Genomic DNA, 24,530 nt, shown 5'->3' with positions numbered 1-24,530 from the left:
GTAGGTGACCAAATACTTATTTTCCACCATAATTTGCAAATAAATTCATTAAAAATCCTACAATGTGATTTTCTGGATTTTTTTTCTCTCAATTTGTCTGTCATAGTTGACGTGTACCTATGATGAAAATTACAGGCCTCTCTCATCTTTTTAAGTGGGAGAACTTGCACAATTGGTGGCTGACTAAATACTTTTTTCCCCCACTGTAACTGCATCACTCATATTAGATTAGACAGTAACAGGATCTCAATATGAGGCACTTGATTTCAAAAGGTCTTTTGGAGCAAATCAATCTACTTAACCGAGTCACTCAAATGAAACGAATAAGGAAATGCAATTTCACTTATTGTTTAGCGCCCCCAGAAGTACCAAGTGAAGTGGTCCTTATTGCTGTGTGGTATTGAACTGGGCCTCAACTCTGTTGCATAATGGATTGCATTTGTATTGATTCAGTGGAGCACTCAGAGCACATTACATTACAAAAAGTGTTTTTTTGAGATATACGAAGCCCATCTATAATGAAGGAGTAAGTTTTAACGAGAAATACATATTTTTCAAATCAACTTTCATTGTCTACTGATATCCTTTTCACACTATCGTGCCGACCTGAACCAAACTGTGCTGGCTCAGATATTTTATTTTCAAGTTGTCTTTTTCAACAACTATGGTGGATGCATAACCCAGCTTGATTTGGCTCTTCTCGGTTCGGCTCAGTTGTTCACATCTGTCCTCTCTCCCACTCAAACAGTGCCGGAAGGGTCTGGGCTCAATCTTTGTTCACATCTGTCCCTCTCTCCCACTCAAACAGGGCCGTCAGGGTCTGGGATCCATCTTTGTTCACATCTGTCTCTCTCTCCCACTCAAACAGGGCCGGAAGGGTCTGGGATCCATCTTTGTTTGGGCGTCGGGGAACGGAGGTCGCCAGGGTGACCACTGTTCGTGTGACGGCTACACCAACAGCATCTACACCATCTCCATCTCCAGCACCACAGAGAACGGCAACAAGCCCTGGTACCTGGAGGTCTGCTCCTCTACACTGGCCACCACCTACAGCAGCGGGGAGTTCTATGACAGGAAGATAGTAAGTGTGTGCGTGCATGTGTGTGGGGGGGAGGGATTGTGTGTGTGTGTGTGTGTGTGTGTGTGTGTGTATATGATTGACTGCACGCAAGCGCTAGTACTTGGAGGTCTGCTCTTCATGGCAAGTGGCAAGTATTACAACAGGAAAATAGTTGAGTTTTGAGTGTTGATGTTTAAATCAAGTGTGCCTTTGCCTGCTTTCCCATGGAAGGAAAGCTGTTTAGTTGCAGGGTTACAAACCATAAAAGCCAAGGAACGCTAGTACACTTTATTATGTCATTCTTCATTCTGTCAAATTGACATTTACATCTAAGCAGATTAACATTCGTAATGCTTTTAATACAGTTCTGTGGCCTGACTCAAACACATGCACACACACTCTCACTCTCTTTCAGAAACATGCTATCATTCATTCTGGCATTCATAAACACACACACACACCACCATCCCCCATATAATGTTTTTGATGTCCTCTGGGATAAGGGAATGGTGTAGCGTTGCCAAAGCACAGACATGCCACATCCATCAACTACACACTGTTTTTCCCCCAACAACACAGAGATGGCCTCCCCTTACTGGAATTATGACAGCATCAACAACTTGGACACAGCTCAAATGTGCTGTTTGTGTTGCTCTTTTTAACAAATATCCACCATCCATTTTAATGAGGAAAGGTTGCTACTGAACAATGCTAATATTTAGCCAGGTTTGTGCTTGTGAGAGGAGAGGCATTTGTGATAAGAACGTATTCACACCCCTTGACTTTTTCCACATTTTGTTGTGTTACAGCCTGAATTTAAAATGGATTACATTGATAGTTTGTGTCACTGGCCTACACACAATACCTGATAATGTCAAAGTGAAATTACATTTTTTAGAATTTTTTACAAATGTATTAAAAATGAAAAGCTGAAATGTCTTGAGTCAATAAGTATTCAAACCATTTGTTATGCAAGCCTAAATAAATTTAGGAGTAAAAATGTGCTTAACAAGTCACATAATAAGTTGCATGGACTAACTCTGTGTGCAATAATAGTGTTTAACATGATTTTGAATGACTACCACATCTCAGTATCACACACATACAATTATCTGTAAGGTCCCTCAGTCAAGCAGTGAATTTCAAACACAGATTCAACCAGAAAGACCTGGGAGGTTTTTCAATGCCTCGCAAAGAAGGGTACTTATTGGTAGATGAGTAAAAAAAAGCAGACATTGAATAGCTCTTTGAGCATGCTGAAGTTATTAATTACACGTTGGATGGTGCATCAATACACCCAGTCACTACAAAGATACAGGCATCCTTCAGTTGCCAGAGAGGAAGGAAACTGCTCAGGGATTTCACCATGAGGCTAATGGTGACTTTAAAACGGTTACAGAGTTTAATGGCTGGGATAGGAGAAAACTGAGGATGGATCAACAACATTGTAGTTACTCCACAATACTAACCTAAATGACAGAGTGAAAAGAAGGAAGCCTGTACAGAATAAAAATATTCCAAAACATGCATCCTGTTTGCAATAAGGCACTTAAGTAAAACTGCCAACAAATTGGCAAAGAAATTAAATTTAGGACCTGAATACAAATCGTTATGTTTGGGGCAAATCCAACACACATCACTGAGTACAACTCTTCATATTTTCAAGCATGGTGGTGGCTGCATCATGTTATGGGTATGCTTGTCATCCTCAAGGACTAGGGAGTTTTATAGGATAAAAATAAACGGAATAGAGCTAAGCACAGGCAAAATCGTAGAGGAAAACCTTGTTCAGTCTGCTTTCCAACAGACACTTGGAGACAAACTCAACTTTTAGCAGGACAATAACCTAAAACACAAGGACAAATATACACTGGAGTTGCTTACCAAGATGACATTGAATGTTCCTGAGTGGCCTAGTTACAGTTTTGACTTAAATCGGTTTGAAAATCTAGAGCAAAAACCAAGCCTGACGTCGAAGGAATTGTCCATAGAGCTCAGAGACAGGATTATATCAAAGCACAGATTTGGAGAAGGGTACCAAAAAATGTCTGCAGCATTGAAGGTCCCCAAGAACACAGTGGCCTCCATCATTCTTAAATGGAAGAAATCTGGAACCACCAAGTCTCTTCCTAGAGCTGGCTGCCAGGCCAAACTGAGCAATTGGGGGAGAAGGGCCTTGGTCAGGGAGGTTACCAAGAACCCGACAGAACTCCAGAGTTCTTCTGTGGAGATTGGAGAACCTTCCAGAAGGACAACCATCTCTGTAGCACTCCACCAATTAGGCTTTTATGGTAGAGTGGCCAGATGGAAGTCACTCCTTAGTAAAAGTCACATGACAGCCCGCTGGGAGTTTGCAAAAAGGCACCTAATGGACTCTCAGACCATGAGAAACAAGATTCTCTGGTCTGATGAAACCAAGATTGAACTCTTTGCCTGAATGCCAAGCGTCATGTCTGAAGGAAACCTGGCACCATCCCTACGGTGAAGCATGCTGGTGGCAGCATCATGCTGTGGGGATGTCTTTCAGTGGCAGGAACTGGGAGACTAGTCAGGATCAAGGGAGAGATGAACGGAGCAAAGTACAGAGAGATCCTTGTTGAACACCTGCTCCAAAGCGTTCAGGACCTCAGACTGGGGCGAAGGCTCCTAATGTCCTTGAGTGGCCCAGCCAGAGCCCAGACTTGAATCCGATCGAACATCTCTGGAAAGACCTGAAAATAACTGTGCAGCGACGCTCCCCGTCCAACCTTACAGAGCTTGAGAGGATCTGCAGAGAAGAATGGGAGAAACTCCCGAAATACAGGCGTGTCTAGCTTGTAGCGTCATACCCAAGAAGGCTTGAGGCTATAATCGCTGCCAAAGGTGCTTCAACAAAGTACTGAGTAAAGGGTCTGAATACTTACGTAAATGTGATATTTCAGTTTTTTGTATTTAAAAAAAATTCGCTTTGTCATTATGGGGTAATTTGTGTAGATTGATGACGATTTTATTTTATTTCATCAATTTTAGAATAAGGCTGTAACATAACAAAATGTGGAAAAAGTGAAGGGGTCTGAATACTTTCCGAATGCACTGTACATAGCCATTACCACTAACTGCTAACATAAGCATTTTCTAACAAACCTATGACAGTCAATGTATCCCAAAGTAGAAGTATCCTTTAAAGAGTGCCGCACAACGTGATTAAAAAATAATATTCCAGCTTTAAATTTCAGGTCCAAATCATCTCAAAATGCAAATTTTAGAGGTTGGTAGCATGGGCATAGGTAAACAAAACTAACGGTGTCTTGCAGTTTTTCATTGACTGCTTCCAAGGTAAGGAAACAAAATGTAATATGCAATTTTGTAATTTGGGTGAACTATCCCTTTAAGCCCCTAGTGTGATAACTCGGGGTGGGGCTCTGGCCTCCTGGGCTCAGAATAATATTTACTGAGTTTAGCAGAAGCTGAACCTGTGGCCTCAGCCCAGTGCACATGGTTGGGCAGTGGTGGTATTTGGTATTTATTAGGATCCCCATTAGCCGCTGCAAACGCAGCAGCTACTCTTCCTGGTGGTGGTGGGGTTACCACAAGCAGACCTGCTCTCTGCCCTCCTCCCTTCACCTATCTGTCATGTACTTTAACAAGCCTTGACTGTGCTCCCTGCTCCGGCATCCAGTTAACAGTCAATTGGTCTGTCCTCGCCAGAAGTCCGAAATAGCCTCCAATCACTGCTGTCTCCTTGCCATCATGACTATTGATTTGTGAGAATGTCATATGTGAGTGAGAGTGTAGTGGCAAAGGGAACAAGAAAAGGAAGCCGCTTAAGAGTATTAGGACACAGCCCAAGATTGCTGTATTTAGTCATTATTATGTTATCACTACTGTAAATAACTGTAGATATTACTGTAAATAGAATGTATGAAGTATTACTATAGTCCTGTGTGTCTCGAAAGGTAACTGGTTGTACAGCGCATTGTGTGGCTTAGGAAACACATTTCTGAGTGTCAGTCTTTGCGGCAGCCATTCTTTGCGGCAGAAGAAATGAATCTAAAGAAAGATGATGAATGAATAAGATGTAACGTCTGTCGTTGTCTCTTCTCTCAGGTGACCACAGACCTGCGGCAGCGCTGTACTGACGGCCACACTGGCACCTCTGTGTCGGCTCCCATGGTGGCCGGGGTCATCGCTCTCGCTCTGGAGGCCAAGTCAGTACCCCTCTCTCTCTCTCTCCCCCCTCCTCTCCCTCTCCCCCTCATCCCTCTTTTCTTGCTTCTGTCTTTTGTCCATCTGTTTTTATTTATTTATTTTTCCCACTCCCTTTTTCTTCATCCCTCTTCCTCTCTCTCTCCTTGCTCCTTCTGTCTTCTGTCCATCCGTTTGGATCTTGTTCTCTATCTTTCATTTCTCTCTCTATCTCTTTCTCTTTACTGTATCCCCCTCTTTCTCTCTTTTTAGTCTAACCCTCTCTCCCACTCTCCTTGCTCATTGTCTGTCTATCTGTCTGTCCGTCGGTCTGATTAGACCATTCACTGACATCTGTCCACTGGCTGTCCTGTCAAGTAGGTCCTATCTTGACGTTGCACAGACTCTGGAGTCTCAACATAGTGGCTTTTTCCCCATAACAGGTTCATTACTGTGGAAGGACATTCCTTTTTAGGGGGCACATTCTTTTAGGAGAATGGTTCATGGGATGTTTTGGCACGCACGCCAAAGCGCACGCATCACGCACACACATTTGAACTGAGGAAAACAGGTAGTAGCAGGGGTGATTTGTGTTCAGACCTTCAGCAGCTCTGCACCTGTAGATCAGGGACTATTAGACTATTCCTACATCTGTAGATAACAGAGAATAATTTAAGATAAGAATAGATAGAATACTAACAAGATGTGTTAATGACGTTCTATCTTATCTTGTTACTGCTATTACTGGGTCATGAAGCTCATAGTTGTCCCCTAGAGAGCGGGAGTAGCCATGGATATATAGACTATGTGTTATGTGGGCAGCTTGTCTCTCCCTTTTCTGTTTCCCTTCCTCCTTGTTTTGTCCCCTCTTTTTCTGTTGTATCTGTATGTGTGTTTGTCCCCTTTATGTGGGTGTGTCTGGAGTGGATCAGGGGGCGTGCTCAGGATCTGCCTCTCCTGTGCAGCTGCGGGTTGTTTCCAGTGATTCCTGCCTACGCAGCTGCATCCTATTCTCTCATCAACCTGCACTACTTATTCCTGGGCATGGCTCTCCACCGGCGCCAGATCGTTGTTCTTACCAGAGCGTTTCGGACATATCTCCCAACCTGCCTGCCTTCCTGCCTGTCGGTCTGCCTGCCTGCCTGCCTGCCTGCCTGCCTGCCTGCCTGCCTCAGCCTCTCCTTCCTCCGGAGCCGACTAGCCCACTCTGTTCCTTTACTTCAGTTGTTTTTGGACTAAGACAATTTTAACTTTGATTAAATATTTTTGTTTCTTCCACTCCCTTTGTCGTGTTGTTTCTCTGAGTGCTGGGTTGAACCATAGCCTAACAGAACGATCTGGCCATGGACCCAACAGAGAAACAGCACGGGGCAAACAAAGACAGCTTCCAACAAGCTATCCAGGCTCAAGGAACGTTGCTAGGACAGCATGACCAGTTGATTCGGACTCTTGTGGAAGATAATCATCAACTGCTGAACCAGGTGACTCAGTTAACTACACACGTCTCTAAATTGTCTGTTATCAGTTCTCCATCTCTCTCTGACCCCCAGTTTGATGCACCCCCAAGTTGTTTCCTCGGACACTAGGCAGGCTTCGTTCCGTCGGGAACCCCCTGTCACGTCGCCTGAACCGTTCAATGGAGAATTGGACAAGTGCCGGGGATTTTTGCTTCAGTGTGACTTGATTTTTCGGCAGAGACCACTGTCGTTTTCTACTGATTCATCTAAGGTACATTATGTTCTGGGGCTGTTAAGAGGGAAAGCTCTGGTTTGGGCTGAGGCTGTGTGCTCAGATCAAACTTTGACTGGATTGACTTTTGCTGATTTCTCTGCTAAATTGAAGACTGTTTTTGACCATCCTGACCATGTGGGTAATTCCTCCAAGATACTTTTTAATTTGAGGCAGGGTTCTAACAGTGTGGCAGAGTACTCTATTGAGTTCTGGACGTTGGCAGCGGACTCCAAGTGGAACAATGTGGCACTTCAAGGAGCATTTCTAAACGGTTTGAATGAAGCCATTAAGGATGAACTGGCTGCTCGTGATGAGCCACATGATTTACATTCTCTCGTTTCCCTGTCCATCAAGCTAGACAATCGGTTGCGGGAGGCGTCGGGAGAGAGGCGATCGGCCACATCTAGGAGGACGAGTTCCCCAGCCTTCAACCACTCGAGTCTCGCCTCTCCGGAGTCGGCAGCTTCTTGTTCCTGATTCCATCCCGAGCACAGAGGAGGAACCTATGCAAGTGGGTCGAGCTCGACTACCTCCAGCAGAGCGGCAACGGCGCCTCCAGGCGGGTGAGTGCCTGTACTGTGGAGACGCCACACACATTCTGGCTACATGCCCTAAGCGGCCAAAAGACAAGGCTCGCTCGTAACGGTGGGTCTACTTGCGAGCCCAGAGTTAGATCCTGAACCCATCATTCCCCGATTACAAGTACCTGTAACCTTACGTTTCCAGAGTCATTCCCTGCCACTCTCAGCTCTCATAGACTCAGGTGCAGAAGATAACTTTATTAGCCACCAGTTCGTTACACAAGCTCGTATCCCCATGGAGCCACTACCTACCCCATTCGGGTCACAGCCCTTGATGGGCGCCTCCTCATGGAGATAACTCATCAAACCACCCCCGTTTCCCTAGTGATTTCTGGCAATCATTGTGAAAGCATTCAGCTAAGAGTTATGTCTGGCTCAGCTACCTCCCTAATCCTTGGCTTCCCCTGGTTGGCTCTTCACAACCCACAAATTGATTGGACACGTCACACCATTCTCAGTTGGAGCACTAACTGCCATTCCGAGTGCCTGAGGTCAGCGGTTCCCCCCACTAAGTGTAACCCAACTCCTCCCTCAGCTCCTCTTGATCTGTCATTTGTCCCCAAAGAATACCATGACTTAGCGGAGGTTTTCAGTAAGGACAAGGCTCTGTCTCTACCACCACATAGGCCTTATGATTGCCCTATTGAACTGCTTCCTGGTGCTCCCTTGCCCTCTAGTCGGTTATACAATCTGTCCCGACCGGAAAGAGAGGCAATGGAGCAGTACATTGGTGATTCTCTGGTCTCGGGCATAATCCGTCCCTCGTCGTCTCCTTTGGGTGCAGGTTTCTTTTTCGTGGAAAAGAAGGACAAGTCGTTACGCCCCTGTATCGATTTCAGGGGTTTAAACAACATAACTGTTAAAAACAAGTATCCCCTTCCACTCATCAACTCAGCTTTTGAACCTCTGCATGGCGCCACAGTGTTTTCCAAGCTCGACCTCAGGAATGCTTATCACCTTGTCCGAATCCGAAAGGGAGATGAGTGGAAAACCGCTTTCAACACTCCACTGGGACATTTTGAGTATTTGGTCATGCCCTTTGGGCTTTCAAATGCCCCTGCGGTTTTCAAGCCATGGTGAACGATGTTCTTAGGGATTTTTTGAACCGTTTTGTCTTTGTATACCTGGATGATATTCTTGTTTTTTCCAAGTCACCCGAGGAGCATGAGTCACACGTCCGTCAAGTCCTTCAACGGCTCTTGGAGAACAAGCTGTACGTCAAAGCAGAGAAGTGTGAGTTCCACAAACAGTCTACATCGTTCCTTGGATTCATAATTGAGAGCGGGCAGGTGAAGGCGGACCCCGAGAAGATCCGGGCAGTGACGGAATGGCCCACACTCACCACCCGTAAGCAACTTCAACGATTTTTGGGCTTTGCTAACTTCTACCGTAGATTCATTAAGGGTTTTAGTAGAGTGGTGGCACCCCTTACAAGACTCACATCTCCTAAAGTCCCTTTTCGGTGGTCCCCTGAGGCGGAGCAGGCGGTAGGGGTTTTGAAGGAACTGTTTTCCACCTCCCCGTGTTGATACACCCCAATACCTCTCTGCAGTTTGTTGTGGAGGTGGACGCGTCGGACTCAGGTGTGGGAGCAGTCCTCTCCCAGCGCTCCCCCCACTGACCAAAAGCTTCACCCCTGTGCTTTTTTCTCCAAGAAATTGTCACCCACAGAACGGAATTCTGACGTTGGAAACCGGGAACTGCTGGCGGTCAAGCTTGCACTGGAAGAATGGCGGCACTGGCTGGATGGAGCTGAACTGCCGTTTGTGGTCTGGACTGACCACAAAAACTTGGCTTACATCCAAGCCACTAAGAGACTCAACTCACGCCAAGCCAGATGGGCCCTGTTTTTTAGTAGGTTTAACTTTATTCTTACATACAGACCGGGGTCAAGAAATGTTAAACCAGATGCTTTGTCCCGCCAGTTTGCTGACCCTTCGGAGACCAGCGAGCCTGAGGCAGTCCTGCCTTCCTCATGCGTCGTGGCGGCTGTTCAGTGGGAGATCGAGTCTCTTGTGAAGACTGCACTTGCCACGGACCCGGGACCGGGTGATGGACCTCCCAACCTACTCTTTGTTCCCGAGACGGTCCGGTCTCAGGTGTTGCAGTGGATTCACACCTCCCGTTTTGCTGGTCACCCTGGGATGAGACGACGTTGACGCTGCTTAGGAGACATTTTTGGTGGCCTTCAATGGAAACTGACGTTCGGGCTTTTGTGGCAGCCTGTTCAACCTGTGCTCGGGGCAAAGCCTCCCATCAGTCCCCTTCGGGGGCTGCTGCTACCCCTCCCAGTTCCCAGCCGTCCCTGGTCCCACATTGCCATGGATTTTGTCACCGGCCTACCCAAGTCTGAAGGTAATGATACTATACTTACCATTGTGGACAGATTCTCTAAATCTGTCCACTATATAGCATTACCAAAATTACCGTCTGCCAGTGAGACAGCGGACCTCCTAGTCCAACATGTATTCCGTCCCCATGGAATACCTGTGGACATCGTATCTGATAGAGGCCCACAGTTTACTTCCCGTGTTTGGAAGGTTTTCTGTTCTGCTTTGGGTGCTTCCGTTAGTCTGTCCTCAGGGTTTCATCCCCAGACCAACGGTCAAACAGAAAGAGCCAATCAAAACCTCGAAGCAACCCTTCGTTGTGTGGCTGCTCAACATCCATCATCCTGGGCCAAACATCTGCCCTGGATAGAGTACGCCCACAACTCCCTCACCGCCTCTGCCACCGGTCTTTCACCCTTCGAGGTTACCATGGGTTATCAACCCCCTCTGTTTCCTGCTCAGGAGAAGGAATTGGCTGTTCCTTCGGTTCAGGAGAACCTCCGCCGCTGCCAGAGAGTGTGGAGCGACGCTCGGGAAGCATTGCTTCGGACCACCGACAGGAACAAGACAACAGCGGATAGGAGCAGGACTCCCGCACCTGTGTTTCATCCTGGTCAAGAGGTTTGGCTGTCATCTAAGAACGTACCTCTTCGTGCCAAATCACGCAAGCTGTCTCCTCGGTACCTGGGTCCGTTTGTGGTGGAGTCCATCATTAACCCCGCTGCGGTTCGTTTGAAGTTGCCTTCAGCCATGAAGATACACCCTACTTTCCACGTCTCCCAACTGAAACCTGTGTCCTCCAGCCTTTTGTGTCCGCCCGGCTGATCCACCTCCACCTGTTCGCCTCATTGACGACCATCCGGCCTACACCGTCAGTAGGCTCCTGGACTCTCGGAGGCGGGGTAGGGGGTCTCCAATACCTAGTCGATTGGGAAGGTTATGGACCAGAGGAGAGGTCTTGGGTCCCTAAGCGTTTTGTGTTGGATCCTCAGCTGATCACGGACTTCCATCACGACAACCCTGACAGGCCTGGTGGGTCGCCAGGTGGCGACCATTGAGGGGGTACTGTTATGTGGGCAGCTTGTCTCTCCCTTTTCTGTTTCCCTTCCTCCTTGTTTTGTCCCCTCTTTTTCTGTTGTATCTGTATGTGTGTTTGTCCCCTTTATGTGGGTGTGTCTGGAGTGGATCAGGGGGCGTGCTCAGGATCTGCCTCTCCTGTGCAGCTGCGGGTTGTTTCCAGTGATTCCTGCCTACGCAGCTGCATCCTATTCTCTCATCAACCTGCACTACTTATTCCTGGGCATGGCTCTCCACCGGCGCCAGATCGTTGTTCTTACCAGAGCGTTTCGGACATATCTCCCAACCTGCCTGCCTTCCTGCCTGTCGGTCTGCCTGCCTGCCTGCCTGCCTGCCTGCCTGCCTGCCTGCCTCAGCCTCTCCTTCCTCCGGAGCCGACTCAGCCCACTCTGTTCCTTTACTTCAGTTGTTTTTGGACTAAGACAATTTTAACTTTGATTAAATATTTTTGTTTCTTCCACTCCCTTTGTCGTGTTGTTTCTCTGAGTGCTGGGTTGAACCATAGCCTAACACTATGTGCTTAATACACAATTATAAACTGGGTGGTTCGAGCCCTGAATGCTGATTGGCTGACAACCGTGGTATATCGTATACCACGGGTATGCCAAAACACTTATTTTTACTGCTCTAAGTACGTGCTTAATACACGACTAGACAATGATACACAATGAAACGACTGTAGAATGGGGTACATTGAATTTGATCACTCTACATCAGATTTTAGTGAGCAAATTGATCTTCAAAATGATTTAAATGAAGTAAAACGTCAGGCTATTTGTAAGTGAATTGTGAGGGACGTGACTCGTGCAAATACGTTTGACTGTTTTCTATAGTTTACTTCTTTTGGCCATACTGTATAAAGAGAAAAATGGGGAAAAAGCTGTAAAAATGGGGAAAAAGCTGTAATTTCCGACTGCCTTCTTTGCCATTTCCTTAAGACCTGGGCACAAACCCCGTGCTAAATCAAAACTTTAGTATTTCATGGAATTTGACACATGTGTCTGGGTCTTGTTCATTAGGGCACGCAACAACAAAAATACACTTTGCAATGGAAAACGAATGTCCAGGTAGCCCCTGCCTGTTTCAGTCTATTTCCCCCCCGTTTGGTGCCTAATGAACACAACCATCATTTATTTCTGTTGTTCCAGCCCATTGGTCAGCTGGAGAGATGTCCAGCACCTGCTGGTCAAGACGTCCAGGCCTGTCCACCTGAAGGCCAACGACTGGAAGACCAACGCAGCCGGACACAGAGGTAGCTACTGTACATTGAACTCCTCCTGTACCAGCATTCAGAGATCCCCCAGCATTCAGAGATCCCCCAGCATTCAGAGATCCCCCAGCATTCAGAGATCCCCCAGCATTCAGAGATCCCCCAGCATTCAGAGATCCCCCCAGCCTTCAGATATCCCCCAGCCTTCAGATATCCCCCAGCCATTGCACATATTTGTTCTGTTCCAGCACTTGTGTTGGTTTATGATTTCCAATTAATTGCTTGCCTTTCGACTCACAAGGCACACTGTAGGGCTGAGTGGGTGTGTGTGTGTGTGTGTGTGTGTGGGGGGTGTGTGTTTGAGTGTGTGTGTGTGTACATGCGTGCATGCATGTGTGTGCTTGATTAGGGCTGGTCCCTCTCTTATCGCTTCACCTGGAGAGGAAGGTGTAACATTTTAACTGTTTCTCATAAATCCACCATCAGCTAAGTAGTAGTTACACCAGTTCAAGAAACATAGAATATAATAATTTAGGTGAGCTTTCTCTTTAGAAGCTTCACTCATCCATTTAGACACAGGTCCAACTCCTCCTCTCTCTCTCTCTCTCTCTCTCTCTCTACCCCTCCTTCTCTCTGTCTCTGTCTCTGTCTCTGTCTCTGTCTCTGTCTCTGTCTCTGTCTCTCTCTCTCTCTCTCTCTCTCTCTCTCAGTGAGTCACCTATATGGCTTTGGGCTGGTGGATGCGGAGGGTATGGTGGTGGAGGCTAAGAAGTGGAGGAGTGTTCCTACCCAGCACACCTGTACTAGGATGTCTGAACGACGTACCAGGTGAGGAGAGTAACGCCCTACCGGATATGTGGTTCACTTTGTGCCAAGCCAACATGTAACGTTTGGAAAACATTCAAAAAACGTTTTAAAAAAACGTTCAAATACTCATTCAGGAGGGCTGTGGCATATTTGGTGAAACATTCAGACTGTTGCAGATAGAATTGTAACGAGTATAGCTCACACAATTCCTTGTTCTACTGGACAGACAAACTCACACATGAACACACACACACCCGTCCTCCTCCCTCCCATAACCACTAGTGTTATACTCTAGCTGTAATAAACTAGAATATCTGAAAACAGGGATCTGATGATGACAATACTTTGCAATTAAAAGCATTTATTTTCATCAGGAGGATATTGTCAGTAATTGGAGCATGGCTACGCATGATGAGCTCATAGCAGGCCGTCTCGCCTTCAAAAAGGTTGAAGCAGCGTAGCGTCTGGGTGTTTATGAAGCACATGGAGGTACTGAGTATTATTATTATTATTAAGATAATAAAAACAGAGTCGTTTAATGCCGGATGAACTTGGTTACACCCTAACCTTCATGTAAGGGTTGGTGTGAGGTGTGACCCAGGTGTGATGCAGGATAGACAGTAGGCAGTAGGCAGAGATGGTGAAACAAGGATCTTTACTGGTGGTCCCGAAGCCAGGATACAAAACAACGGACTTAACACGATAAAAAAAAGGTGGAGCAAATAAGTCTCCAAAAACAGGCTGACAGCCAAAATACGAAATAGTAACGATGACTGAAATAATAAAGAAACAGGGAGAACACTTCTTGAGTACCTGTACATACTTCTCCGATCAGACACTGATTAGTACTGCTGAGCATAGAGAAACTGGCAGAGAAAACTGAGCAAGGGAACACAGGGAAGTGAGGGCATAAATACACAGGTGAACAGGTCGACACAGGTGACACCAATAGGATGATGATTAGTCCAGACTGTAAGTAAGGAAGTGCATAAGATTGTCGGAGGATGACACCTAGTGGGTCGCTCCGGAACTGCGACCCCCTCCTGTAACACCTTCAGTTAGACGCAAAACACTCTTTATATTTTCTTTGGGGTGGAAATCATCAGAGTGGATTTAGGGGATTGTGAGGTGTGTGTGTGTGTGTTTATGTATGTGTGTGTGTGAGTGCATTACGTTTCATCCATATTCCCTATATAGTGCATTACGTTTCATCCATATTCCCTATATAGTGCATTACGTTTCATCCCTATTCCCTATATAGTGCATTATGTTTCATCCCTATTCCCTATAAAGTGCATTACGTTTCATCCATATTCCCTATATAGTGCATTACGTTTCAGCCATATTCCCTATATAGTGCATTACGTTTCAGCCATATTCCCTATATAGTGCATTACGTTTCATCCATATTCCCTATATAGTGCATTACGTTTCATCCATATTCCCTATATAGTGCATTACGTTTCATCCCTATTCCCTATATAGTGCATTACGTTTCATCCATATTCCCTATATAGTGCATTACGTTTCATCCATATTCCCTATATAGTGCATTACGTTTCATCCATATTCCCTATATAGTGCATTACGTTTCATCCATATTCCCTATATAGTGCATTATGTTTCATCCCTATTCCCTATAAAGTGCATTACGTTTCATCCATATTCCCTATATAGTGCATTACGTTTCATCCATATTCCCTATATAGTGCATTACGTTTCATCCCTATTCCCTATATAGTGCATTACGTTTCATCCATATTCCCTATATAGTGCATTACGTTTCATCCCTATTCCCTATATAGTGCATTACGTTTCATCCCTATTCCCCATATAGTGCATTACGTTTCATCCATATTCCCTATATAGTGCATTACGTTTCATCCCTATTCCCTATATAGTGCATTACGTTTCATCCCTATTCCCTATAAAGTGCATTACGTTTCATCCATATTCCCTATATAGTGCATTACGTTTCATCCCTATTCCCTATAAAGTGCATTACGTTTCATCCATATTCCCTATATAGTGCATTACGTTTCATCCATATTCCCTATATAGTGCATTACGTTTCATCCATATTCCCTATATAGTGCATTACGTTTCATCCATATTCCCTATATAGTGCATTACGTTTCATCCCTATTCCCTATATAGTGCATTACGTTTCAGCCATATTCCCTATAAAGTGCATTACGTTTCATCCCTATTCCCTATATAGTGCATTACGTTTCATCCCTATTCCCCATATAGTGCATTACGTTTCATCCATATTCCCTATATAGTGCATTACGTTTCAGCCATATTCCCTATATAGTGCATTACGTTTGAGCCCTATTCCCTATAGGACATAAAACTGGATCCATCTAGGGTCAGTGACTGCCTGGCCGCCATCCACTTGACTTGAGAGAAACAAAATGGCGGGTTGTTTGTTTATGTAACGATGTGAAGATGTCATTCCATTCCAAACCAGCCAGAGAATGAGAAGTGAAAACTGGCACACCGTCCGGCCAAAAACCCACTCAGACGTTAGTCATAGACACATAGGGAGCTACTTTGCATTTAAAGGGGGCAATCAGCAGTTGCTACATCCATGTTTGGACTGATATCTACCCATTGATTCTTGAAGAATATAACGTATAAATGCCTCATGAGCTTAGTTCAACTGTCATCAGAACCCAAAATATAAATTTGTTTTACTCCAATGTTTGTCAGCAAAGTAAATGTAAACAAACACTATATAGCCTCAAAACATGGTTAAAACGATCATCTTCATATCATGCATGGTCAGTCCTTGCATCCATAGCTCTGTTTATGATTTTAATTCATTACATTTCTCCAGCCCCATCCCTCAGCTTTTTACCAGAAATGTTGTTAGTTTCTACTGCTGATTGCCCCTTTAATGGTTTATTTAAAAAACCACTGGTTTTTACGCTACCAAAAACACTGAGAAATAGGGGAAATATCAAATGCTGTGTTTCTTTTCATTCCCTTATCATAGGAATGACTCCTTCTCTGCCAAGGTTGACAATGGACCGAGCTGAGTCATGTTAGCTATCATTACCATGGTGCTGTTGTGCCTGGCACAAACTGGGGGACATATTTTATGGGTGCACAGGGGAGCTGCTAGGGCACTATGTTCTGGTACTGCAGCTGTGGTGCTAGTGTTCCATTTGAACAGAGAACAGTTTCTCATCATTCTTAGACGTGGCGCCGGAGATACACAGGGATCAGAGAGGAGGATGGCTTGTGTGGGCGTGTGTGTGTGTGTGAGTGCCTGCGTGTGTTTGTGCATGGGCCAGAACCTCTCAACTAATTCCTGCCACACAAAACCCATACAGATCCCTGGTTGGTTGCATGTGAGTGAGAACAGCGGATGTGTAAAGCAAGAACTACAATTAACTACGCAAAATGGTGATCCTGTGTAGTTGCATAGCAAAAATACGCAGACGTGTGAACCTCGGCTGTTTTTAACCAGTTAAATATAACTAAATGTAATCTACTTAATCCCCAAAAGTGATTATTTATCATGAGAGGGCCATAAACAATAACTAGTAATGTTGCATACTCAAAGGTTAGAATCTCACCTTTCTGGTAAAAATTTTTTATAAATTGCTGAGGTGTAGTCACTTTTGAGGACACAAGCTGAAGTACACAGTACAAATAAAATACAAATATGAAATATATTATATGATATATTTCCTATTCAACAACACTGTTTGAATAAGGCTTGAAATGATTTATACGCTTTCTAAATATAGCATAATCAAATTATAAAACAACTAACTATAAGATTTCACCTTCCTTATAACTGTAAAATACATATTTGTATGTTTAGTGTTAGAGAAAATGTGCATATTTTCTAAAGGTCTCTCTTGATCAAAACGTCTGCCCCATCGCTGTGAACATCTCACAGAGCTCTAGCATAGCTTCCTGAACTTGATAGGAACTCTCCGTTCATCTCATTCATCTTATTAATAATATTAATCTGGTGCATCTATGACAAACAGGCAGTGTTTTTTGTTTCAAATCTATGATTTTTTTTAGATTAATGGCTATAAATCTATCTCTGAATGTGCTACCGTGATGAAACCACTCTCTCCTGTTTGTGGACGGAGAAGAGTGAGAAGGGTTGATTTGCATTCCAACTTTTCCTCTTTGGTGCGCACAATTTTAAATACACCAAATATGGGTCGGACCCCACCAGAATACATGCACTTTAAGATTTACATTTTGAGCAACACACCAAAAACACATATGCGTACTTTCAACTCAGTAGAAGTGTGTCGGTCGCTTCCCGATAAAGACGATATTTTTTTAAGTTGCGTAATTTCTATTACAGCATATTGAATGTCATTCATATTCTATTCACCCAGTTCAATGTAACATCGATAGGTTTAGGCTACTACATGATACTCAAATTTTCCCTATAACCATCATGAGGTTGCTACAACCTAGGCTATGAATGAAAGTTTACACTGTAGGTGGTAGGTTGAGAGACATTTTAGTAATCAAGGTGACAGACATTGACACATTCAATACTGCCTTGCACACTCTTGCCTGCATCTAGCTGATCTAGGGTGTAATCATTAGTCCAACAGTTGCAAATTAGAGTTTCTATTGGAAAATTCAGGTATGTTTATCCCCGTTTTGTTCCGTTTGCTTCCGTTTAAGAAATGTTTTTTAACAGAATTGGCAGAATGAATACACCCCTGATCACACGCAAACACGGTTCACTTTCATAGCAGCCACATACAAACAGCATGATCTCTTTGGTTGTTGTATAATTCCTTCTGGCATCTACGTGCTCTCCTCCTCTCACCTTTTCCCTTCATTTGTGGACTTCAGTGCACAATACATCAGCTGTCTGTGACCAGGCGAAGAAACCTTTCCAAGCCAAACCTTCATATCATAAACGCTAACCGCTACACACAGCCTACATCGTTGTCACCCTATTAATGTCATAGTCAACATAGCTACTTAAACTAACACGTTAGTAAACCCGCTACAATCATGCAGTACAGTGTACAGTCAGCAGCAAGCAGTTTAGCACTTACACCGGCGGGCCCTTGCGGCAATAAATTAATAAAACCTTGGAAGAGTTCCAATGTTGGAAAGCCATAGCCAGCAAGCTAACATAGCATCCCTCACTGTTTGAGCCGGGTGTTTGAGTATACTAAACTAGCTAGCTGCATTCGCTAGCTAAGTAAGTAAAAGTGAAAGTGAAAAAAATACAATGAAATATAGCTCTCTCTCTCTCTTGCTTCTCCTTCATTTTTGAAGAAATGAATTTGTTCAAAACTGGTGAACTATTGTCTTTTTCTGTCTTTGAGTCAACTACTCACCACATTTTATGCACTGCAGTGCTAGCTAGCTGTAGCTTATGCTTTCAATACTAGATTCATTCTCTGATCCTTTGATTGGGTGAACAACATGTCAGTTTATGCTGCAAGAGCTCTGATAAGTTGGAGGGTGTCCTCCGGAAGTTGTCATAATTACTGTGTAAGTCTATGGAAGGGGGTGAGAACCACGAGCCACCTAGGTTTTGTATTGAAGTCGATGTACCCAGAGCAGGACAGAAGCTAGCTGTCCTCCGGCTACACCATGGTGCTACCCTACAGAGTGCTGTTGAGCTTACTGTAGACCTTCATTGCAAAACAGTGTGATTAAATCAATGATTTGATGACGTGAATATATTTAGTATAGTTTCATCTAAAAAGGATAACTTATTTCATGTTTCACTATTTTATTTTTATGAAATTCACTGAGGGGGATGGTCCTCCCCTTCCTCCTCTGAGGAGCCTCCACTGATGTATGATATACATTAGGCTTAAGAGGCAGTGGTCAAGCTGCCATAGAGGAAGAAAAACTGCTCAGGGATTCCAAAATGGTTCTTTGGCTGTTCCCATAGGAGAAAGAGTTTGACTTTGCTTCGAGGAAACCATATTTGAGAAAAACATTCACCACTTTGCAATGGAAAAACATTGAATAGGTTCAGAGCTTACTTTTTTTCTCCAGGATGCTCAAGGCACTCTTCTTGTTTAGAAAATCATTTTTGAAAGGCTTTAATGTATTATCTTCACATTTCTATAGAAGCTTTCACAGAAAGTTATTCTTGCATTGAAATGCAATACATTTTCTACCTCTTTCTGGGAAATATGCTTCTTTCTTTCTGGCACTGTGCGTCTTTCGCAAAGAATATGAGAAAACCAAACGATTGTTCTCTCATACAGTCGCTCTTAGCCAATAAAAACAGTCCTCAATTAGCTCTAAGAGGTTAAAGGTCAGCCACTCTCTTAAGGCGTCCGCATGCATTACACCCGAAACAGTTCGGAACACTTAGTGCATATATTATGACGACATTTTGTGACGTCTTTGTTTGTTTTGGTCTTCGGCAAGGTCTTCGGCTTGGTCAACCGTAGGGATTCTTCAACGAGAGACAAATCGTTTTCATGCAAACATCTTAGTTAGATGTAAAATTGCGCGACTAAGATCTCCTCTGCAAAATTAATGACAGATTTCTTGAGTTATCTTAGATTAATTAGACTATTTGACTATTAGTTTGTCCATCTTGAGATGTTTGCTATTGCTAGTACTCGTTTTTCAAGTGAAGGTCTTATATGGGAGTATGGGAGCACACTCGTTCGGTTGGCCTAGCGGGTTGGGCCTAGCGGGTTGGGCCTAGCGGGTTGGGCCTAGCTAGGCGCCAGCCGAACCGAAGCATGCTGACGCCTTTACTCCCTAGGCACTTGTAGATCTAGAAACATTGGCGAAGACGCTATGGAGAAAATATTAGGGTAAGGTGGAGCTATTACCATATTGGTCATACGTATTGCCAGGAATTGTTCCTGACCACATGAATTATTTACACCAATCAGTTCCTTTCAGATCTACACAAGTGCCTATAGACCCTAGTGCAGGGGTCTCCAACCCTGTTCCTGTAGAGCTACCCTCCTGTAGGTTTTAACTCCAACCCTGTTCCTGTAGAGCTACCCTCCTGTAGGTTTAAACTCCAACCCTGTTCCTGGAGAGCTACCCTCCTGTAGGTTTTCACAATAACTGTAACGAGATATCTTCAACTCAACCCTAACAAAGCTTTCTGAAAATGTCCCTCTCTAAAAACATCTCACTCAATATGAGTTGGGTATTCTGTGCACGTGTGCATGTCAGTCCGCTAAACCAAAATCAACTTAGATCTTCCATTATTTACTGTACTACTACCCTGACTGCCTGTGAGTGGTTTTGCCCGACTCAGCGATCCAAATGTCATCACCTCATTTGACTCCCTTGGATAGGAGCTGGAGCCTCCTGATAATAGAAGTCAAATGTCTAATGAGGAATAAGGATTTGATTATGTACAGTAGCACGTCCATCAAAGGCCGTGTTCCTGCCACAGATTCTTAACACAGGGTGCATCCCAAATGGCAGCCTATTCACTATATAGTGCACTACTTTTGACCAGGGCCCAAAGGGTGCCATTTTGGGATGCAACCACAGTCAAGTATAGTAGCACTGGAGGGCATTGAGGACTGTTGTTTGCAACGTGACACTCTGCTTTGATTATTGATTGGTGACAACGTGTCCTTCAGTGTGACGTGGCACACTCTGTCACACACACACATGCATGCAAACACATGCAAACACACACTCTCGCCTTCTCTCTCTTTCTCCTCTCTCTCTCTCTCTCTCTCTCTCTCTCTCTCTCTTGCTCTCTCTCTCTCTCGCTCTTGCTCTCTCACACACACACACACACACACACACACAAACACACACTCTTTCTCTCTCACTTACTCACCCACACACACGCATGCACAAACACACATACTGTTGGTCTTCAGTTGGATTTTGGACGAGATGTGTCCCGTTATGCCTGGCGATAACCAAACACTGCATTCCACAGTAAGAACATCATACCAAAGGTCAAGCATGGTGGTGGTGGTGTGATGGTTTGGGGATTCTTAACTGCCTCAGGACCTGGACGACTTGCCTTAGTAGAAGGAACCATGAATTCTGCTCTGTATCAGAGAATTCTACAGGAGAATGTCAGACCATCCGTCTGTGAGCTGAAGCTGAAGCGCAGCTGGGTCATGCAGCAAGACAATGATCCAAAACACACAATCAAGTCTACATGAAAATTGCTAAAAAAACAACAAATTGGAAGTTTTGGAATGGCCTAGTCCCAGACCTAATCCCAATTGAGATGTTGTGGCAGGACTTGAAACGAGCAGTTCATGCTTGAAAACCCACACGTCACTGAGTTAAAGCAGTTCTGCATGGAAGAGTGGCCCAAAATTCCTCCACAGCGACGTGAGAGACTGATCAACAACTACAGGAAGCATTTGGTTGGAGTCATTGCAGCTAAAGGTGGCACAACCAGTTATTGAGTGTAAGGGGGCAATTACTTTTTCACACAGGGGAATTGGGTGTTGCATAACTTGGTTTATGAAATATATGAAATAATGTTGTGTTATTTGTTCACTTATGTTCCCTTTATCTAATATTAGGTTTTGGTTGAAGATCTGATAACATTCAGTATCACAAATATGCAAAAGAAGAGAAAATTAGAAAGGGGGCAAATACTTTTTCATAGCACTGTAGTTCTGTGTTGTCCAAATCAGAGTCATTGACTTGCCATCTGTGGGTCATAAACAAAGCAACTGTGATTCAATGGCTTTAAACTGATTAATGTGTTCATAGATCAGTGGAAATATAACTGTTATTACGTGTTGCCTATGAAAACAGATGAATAAGCCTGTGGCATTGTGTTGCAGCCAAACCCACATTCAAATGTGAACACAGTTTGTTGCTAGGATCTGGCTTTGAATATGTGCCCACCAGAGGCTGTGAGTGAAGATCAGTTGGGAAAAAGAGAAACCAGAGCCTGAACATGCATTTACAGCTTTATAATGCTCACTGTAAAGGGGTTAACATGAATTTGACAGTAGCTTACAGGCAGCTCAGTGGCCAGTAGAATTATGTATTTCATATTACAGTACACCTGCTGTAATATGAATATGGTTTCAAAGCAAGTACTGTGTAATGACACACAGTACAATACAATAAAATTGACTGTATTATGCTGTAAAAAAGTAAATACTAGTGTAATCGAAAATAATGAATGAATACATGAATTAATGACATTTAATGAGGGGAGGGGTTCATATTTCACAATATTTTACAGGAATTACATGGGATTGGTGCAAGCAGTTTGGCTGCTAAGTGTTTCCACATTACAGCATACAGTATCAATGAATATTTGGTGTTTTATATCACTTGCACTTCTAGAGGCCTTAACAAAGGCTTCCAAACTGGCAGCGACTACAGGGCAAAACAAACCAAAAGGACATGGCAAAATGCTCAACCATTTAAGGTTTAAAGAGCAGAAGTAAAATAAAATAACAGTAGGGAGGCTATATACAGGGGGGTACCGGTGCAGAGTCAATGTGCGGGGGTACCAGCTAGTTGAGGTAGTTAAGGTAATATGTACATGTGGGTAGAGTTAAAGTGACTATGCATAAATAATTAACAGAGTAGCAGCAGCATAAAAAGATGGGGTGGGGGGGAGTGCAAATAGTCCAGGTAGCCATGATTAGCTGTTCAGGAGTCTTATGGCTTGGGGCTAGAAACTGTTGAGAAGCCTTTTGGACCTAGACTTGGCGCTCCGGTACCGCTTGCCGTGCGGTAGCAGAGAGAACAGTCTATGAATAGGGTGGCTGGAGTCTTTGACCATTTTGAGGGCCTTCCTCTGACACCGCCTGGTATAGAGGTCCTGGATGGCAGGAAGCTTGGCCCCAGTGATGTACTGGTCCGTACGCACTACCCTCTGTAGTGCCTTGCGGTCGGAGGCCGAGCAGTTGCCATACCAGGCGGTGATGCAACCAGTCAGGATGCTCTCGATGGTGCAGCTGTAGAACTTTTTGAGGATCTGAGGACCCATGCCAAATATTTTCAGTCTCCTGAGGGGGAATAGGCTTTGTCGTGCCCTCTTCACGACTGTCTTGGTGTGTTTGGACCATGATAGTTAATTAATTGGTGATGTGGACACCAAGGAACTTCAAGCTCTCAACCTGTTCCACTACAGCCCCGTCGATGAGATTGGGGCGTGCTCAGTCATCTTTTTTTCCCTGTAGTCCACAATCCTCTCCTTTGTCTTGGTCACGTTGAGGGAGATGTTGTTATCCTGGCACCACACGGCCAGGTCTCTGACCTCCTCCCTATAGGCTGTCTCATCGTTGTCGGTGATCAGGCCTACCACTGTTGTGTCGTCGGCAAACTTAATGATGGTGTTGGAATCGTGCCTGGCCATGCAGTCATGGGTGAACAGGGAGTACAGGAGGGGACTGTGCACGCACCCCTGAGGGGCCCCCGTGTTGAGGATCAGCGTGGTAGATGTGTTGTTACCTACCCTTACCACCTGGGGGCGGCCCGTCAGGAAGTCCAGGATCCAGTTGCAGAGGGAGGTGTTTAGTCCCAGGATCCTTAGCTTAGTGATGAGCTTTGAGGGCACTATGGTGTTGAACGCTGAGCTGTAGTCAATGAACAGCATTCTCACGTAGGTGTTCCTCTTGTCCAGGTGGGAAAGGGCAGTGTGGAGCGCAGTAGAGATTGCATCATCTGTGGATCTGTTGGGGCGGTATGCAAATTGGAGTGGGTCTAGGGTTTCTGGGATTATGGTGTTGATGTGAGCCATGACCAGCCTTTCAAAGCACTTCATGGCTACAGACATCAGTGCTATGGGTCGGTAGTCATTTAGGCAGGTTATCTTAGTGTCCTTGGGCATGGGGACTATGGTGGTCTGCTTGAAACGTGTTGTTATTACAGACTCAGTCAGGGACATGAAAATGTCAGTTGGTCAGCACATGCTTGGAGTACACATCCTGGTAATCCGTCTGGCCCTGCGGCCTTGTGAATGTTGACCTGTTTAAAATTCTTACTCACCTCGGCTACGGACTTGACTCTTTGCCTGTTTGATGGTTCGTCGGAGGGCATATCGGGATTTCTTATAAGTGTCCGGGTTAGAGTTCCGCTCCTTGAAAGCGGCAGCTCTACCCTTTAGCTCAGTGCGGATGTTGCCTGTAATCCATGGCTTCTGGTTGGGTTATGTATGTACGGTCACTGTGGGGACGAAGTCATCGATGCACTTATTGATGAAGCCAGTGACTGATGTGGTGTACTCCTCAATGCTATCTGAAGAATCCTGGAACATGTTCCAATCTGTGCTAGCAAAACAGTCCTGTAGCTTAGCATCTGCGTCAACTGACCACTTTTTTATTAACCGAGTCAATGGTGCTTCCTGCTTTAGTTTTTGCTTATAAGCAGGAATCAGGAGGATAGAGTTATGGTCAGATTTGCCAAATGGAGGGCGAGGGAGAGCTTTGTATGCGTCTCTGTGTGTGGAGTAAAGGTGGTCTAGAGTTTATTTTCCTCTGGTTGCACATTTAACATGCTGGTAGAAATGAGGTAGAACGGATTTTTCCCTGCATTAAAGTCCCCACCACTAGGAGCGCTGCCTCTGGATGAGCGTTTTCCTGTTTAGTTATGGCCTTATACAGCTCATTGAGTGCAATCTT

At 44.6% G+C, this 24,530-nt stretch overlaps 1 protein-coding gene across 2 annotated transcripts in view; it reads left to right on the top strand.

Annotated features, from left to right (window-relative positions):
• Positions 1-24,530, top strand: part of pcsk6 (proprotein convertase subtilisin/kexin type 6) — a 107,344-nt gene that overhangs the window by 32,906 nt on the left and 49,908 nt on the right. For both annotated transcript variants that reach the window (XM_045215898.1, XM_045215899.1), the window contains exons 8-11: positions 869-1,081; positions 5,147-5,247; positions 12,092-12,195; positions 12,864-12,981. In XM_045215898.1, the coding sequence (XP_045071833.1) occupies positions 869-1,081; positions 5,147-5,247; positions 12,092-12,195; positions 12,864-12,981 (536 nt within the window). The remainder of the gene's footprint in view (positions 1-868; positions 1,082-5,146; positions 5,248-12,091; positions 12,196-12,863; positions 12,982-24,530) is intronic.

Source organism: Coregonus clupeaformis, unplaced genomic scaffold (assembly GCF_020615455.1).
Source record: "Coregonus clupeaformis isolate EN_2021a unplaced genomic scaffold, ASM2061545v1 scaf0547, whole genome shotgun sequence".
Classification (NCBI taxonomy): Eukaryota; Metazoa; Chordata; class Actinopteri; order Salmoniformes; family Salmonidae; genus Coregonus; species Coregonus clupeaformis.
The sequence above is the reverse complement of the archived record's forward strand: the minus strand, read 5'-3'. Positions and strand labels throughout refer to the sequence as shown.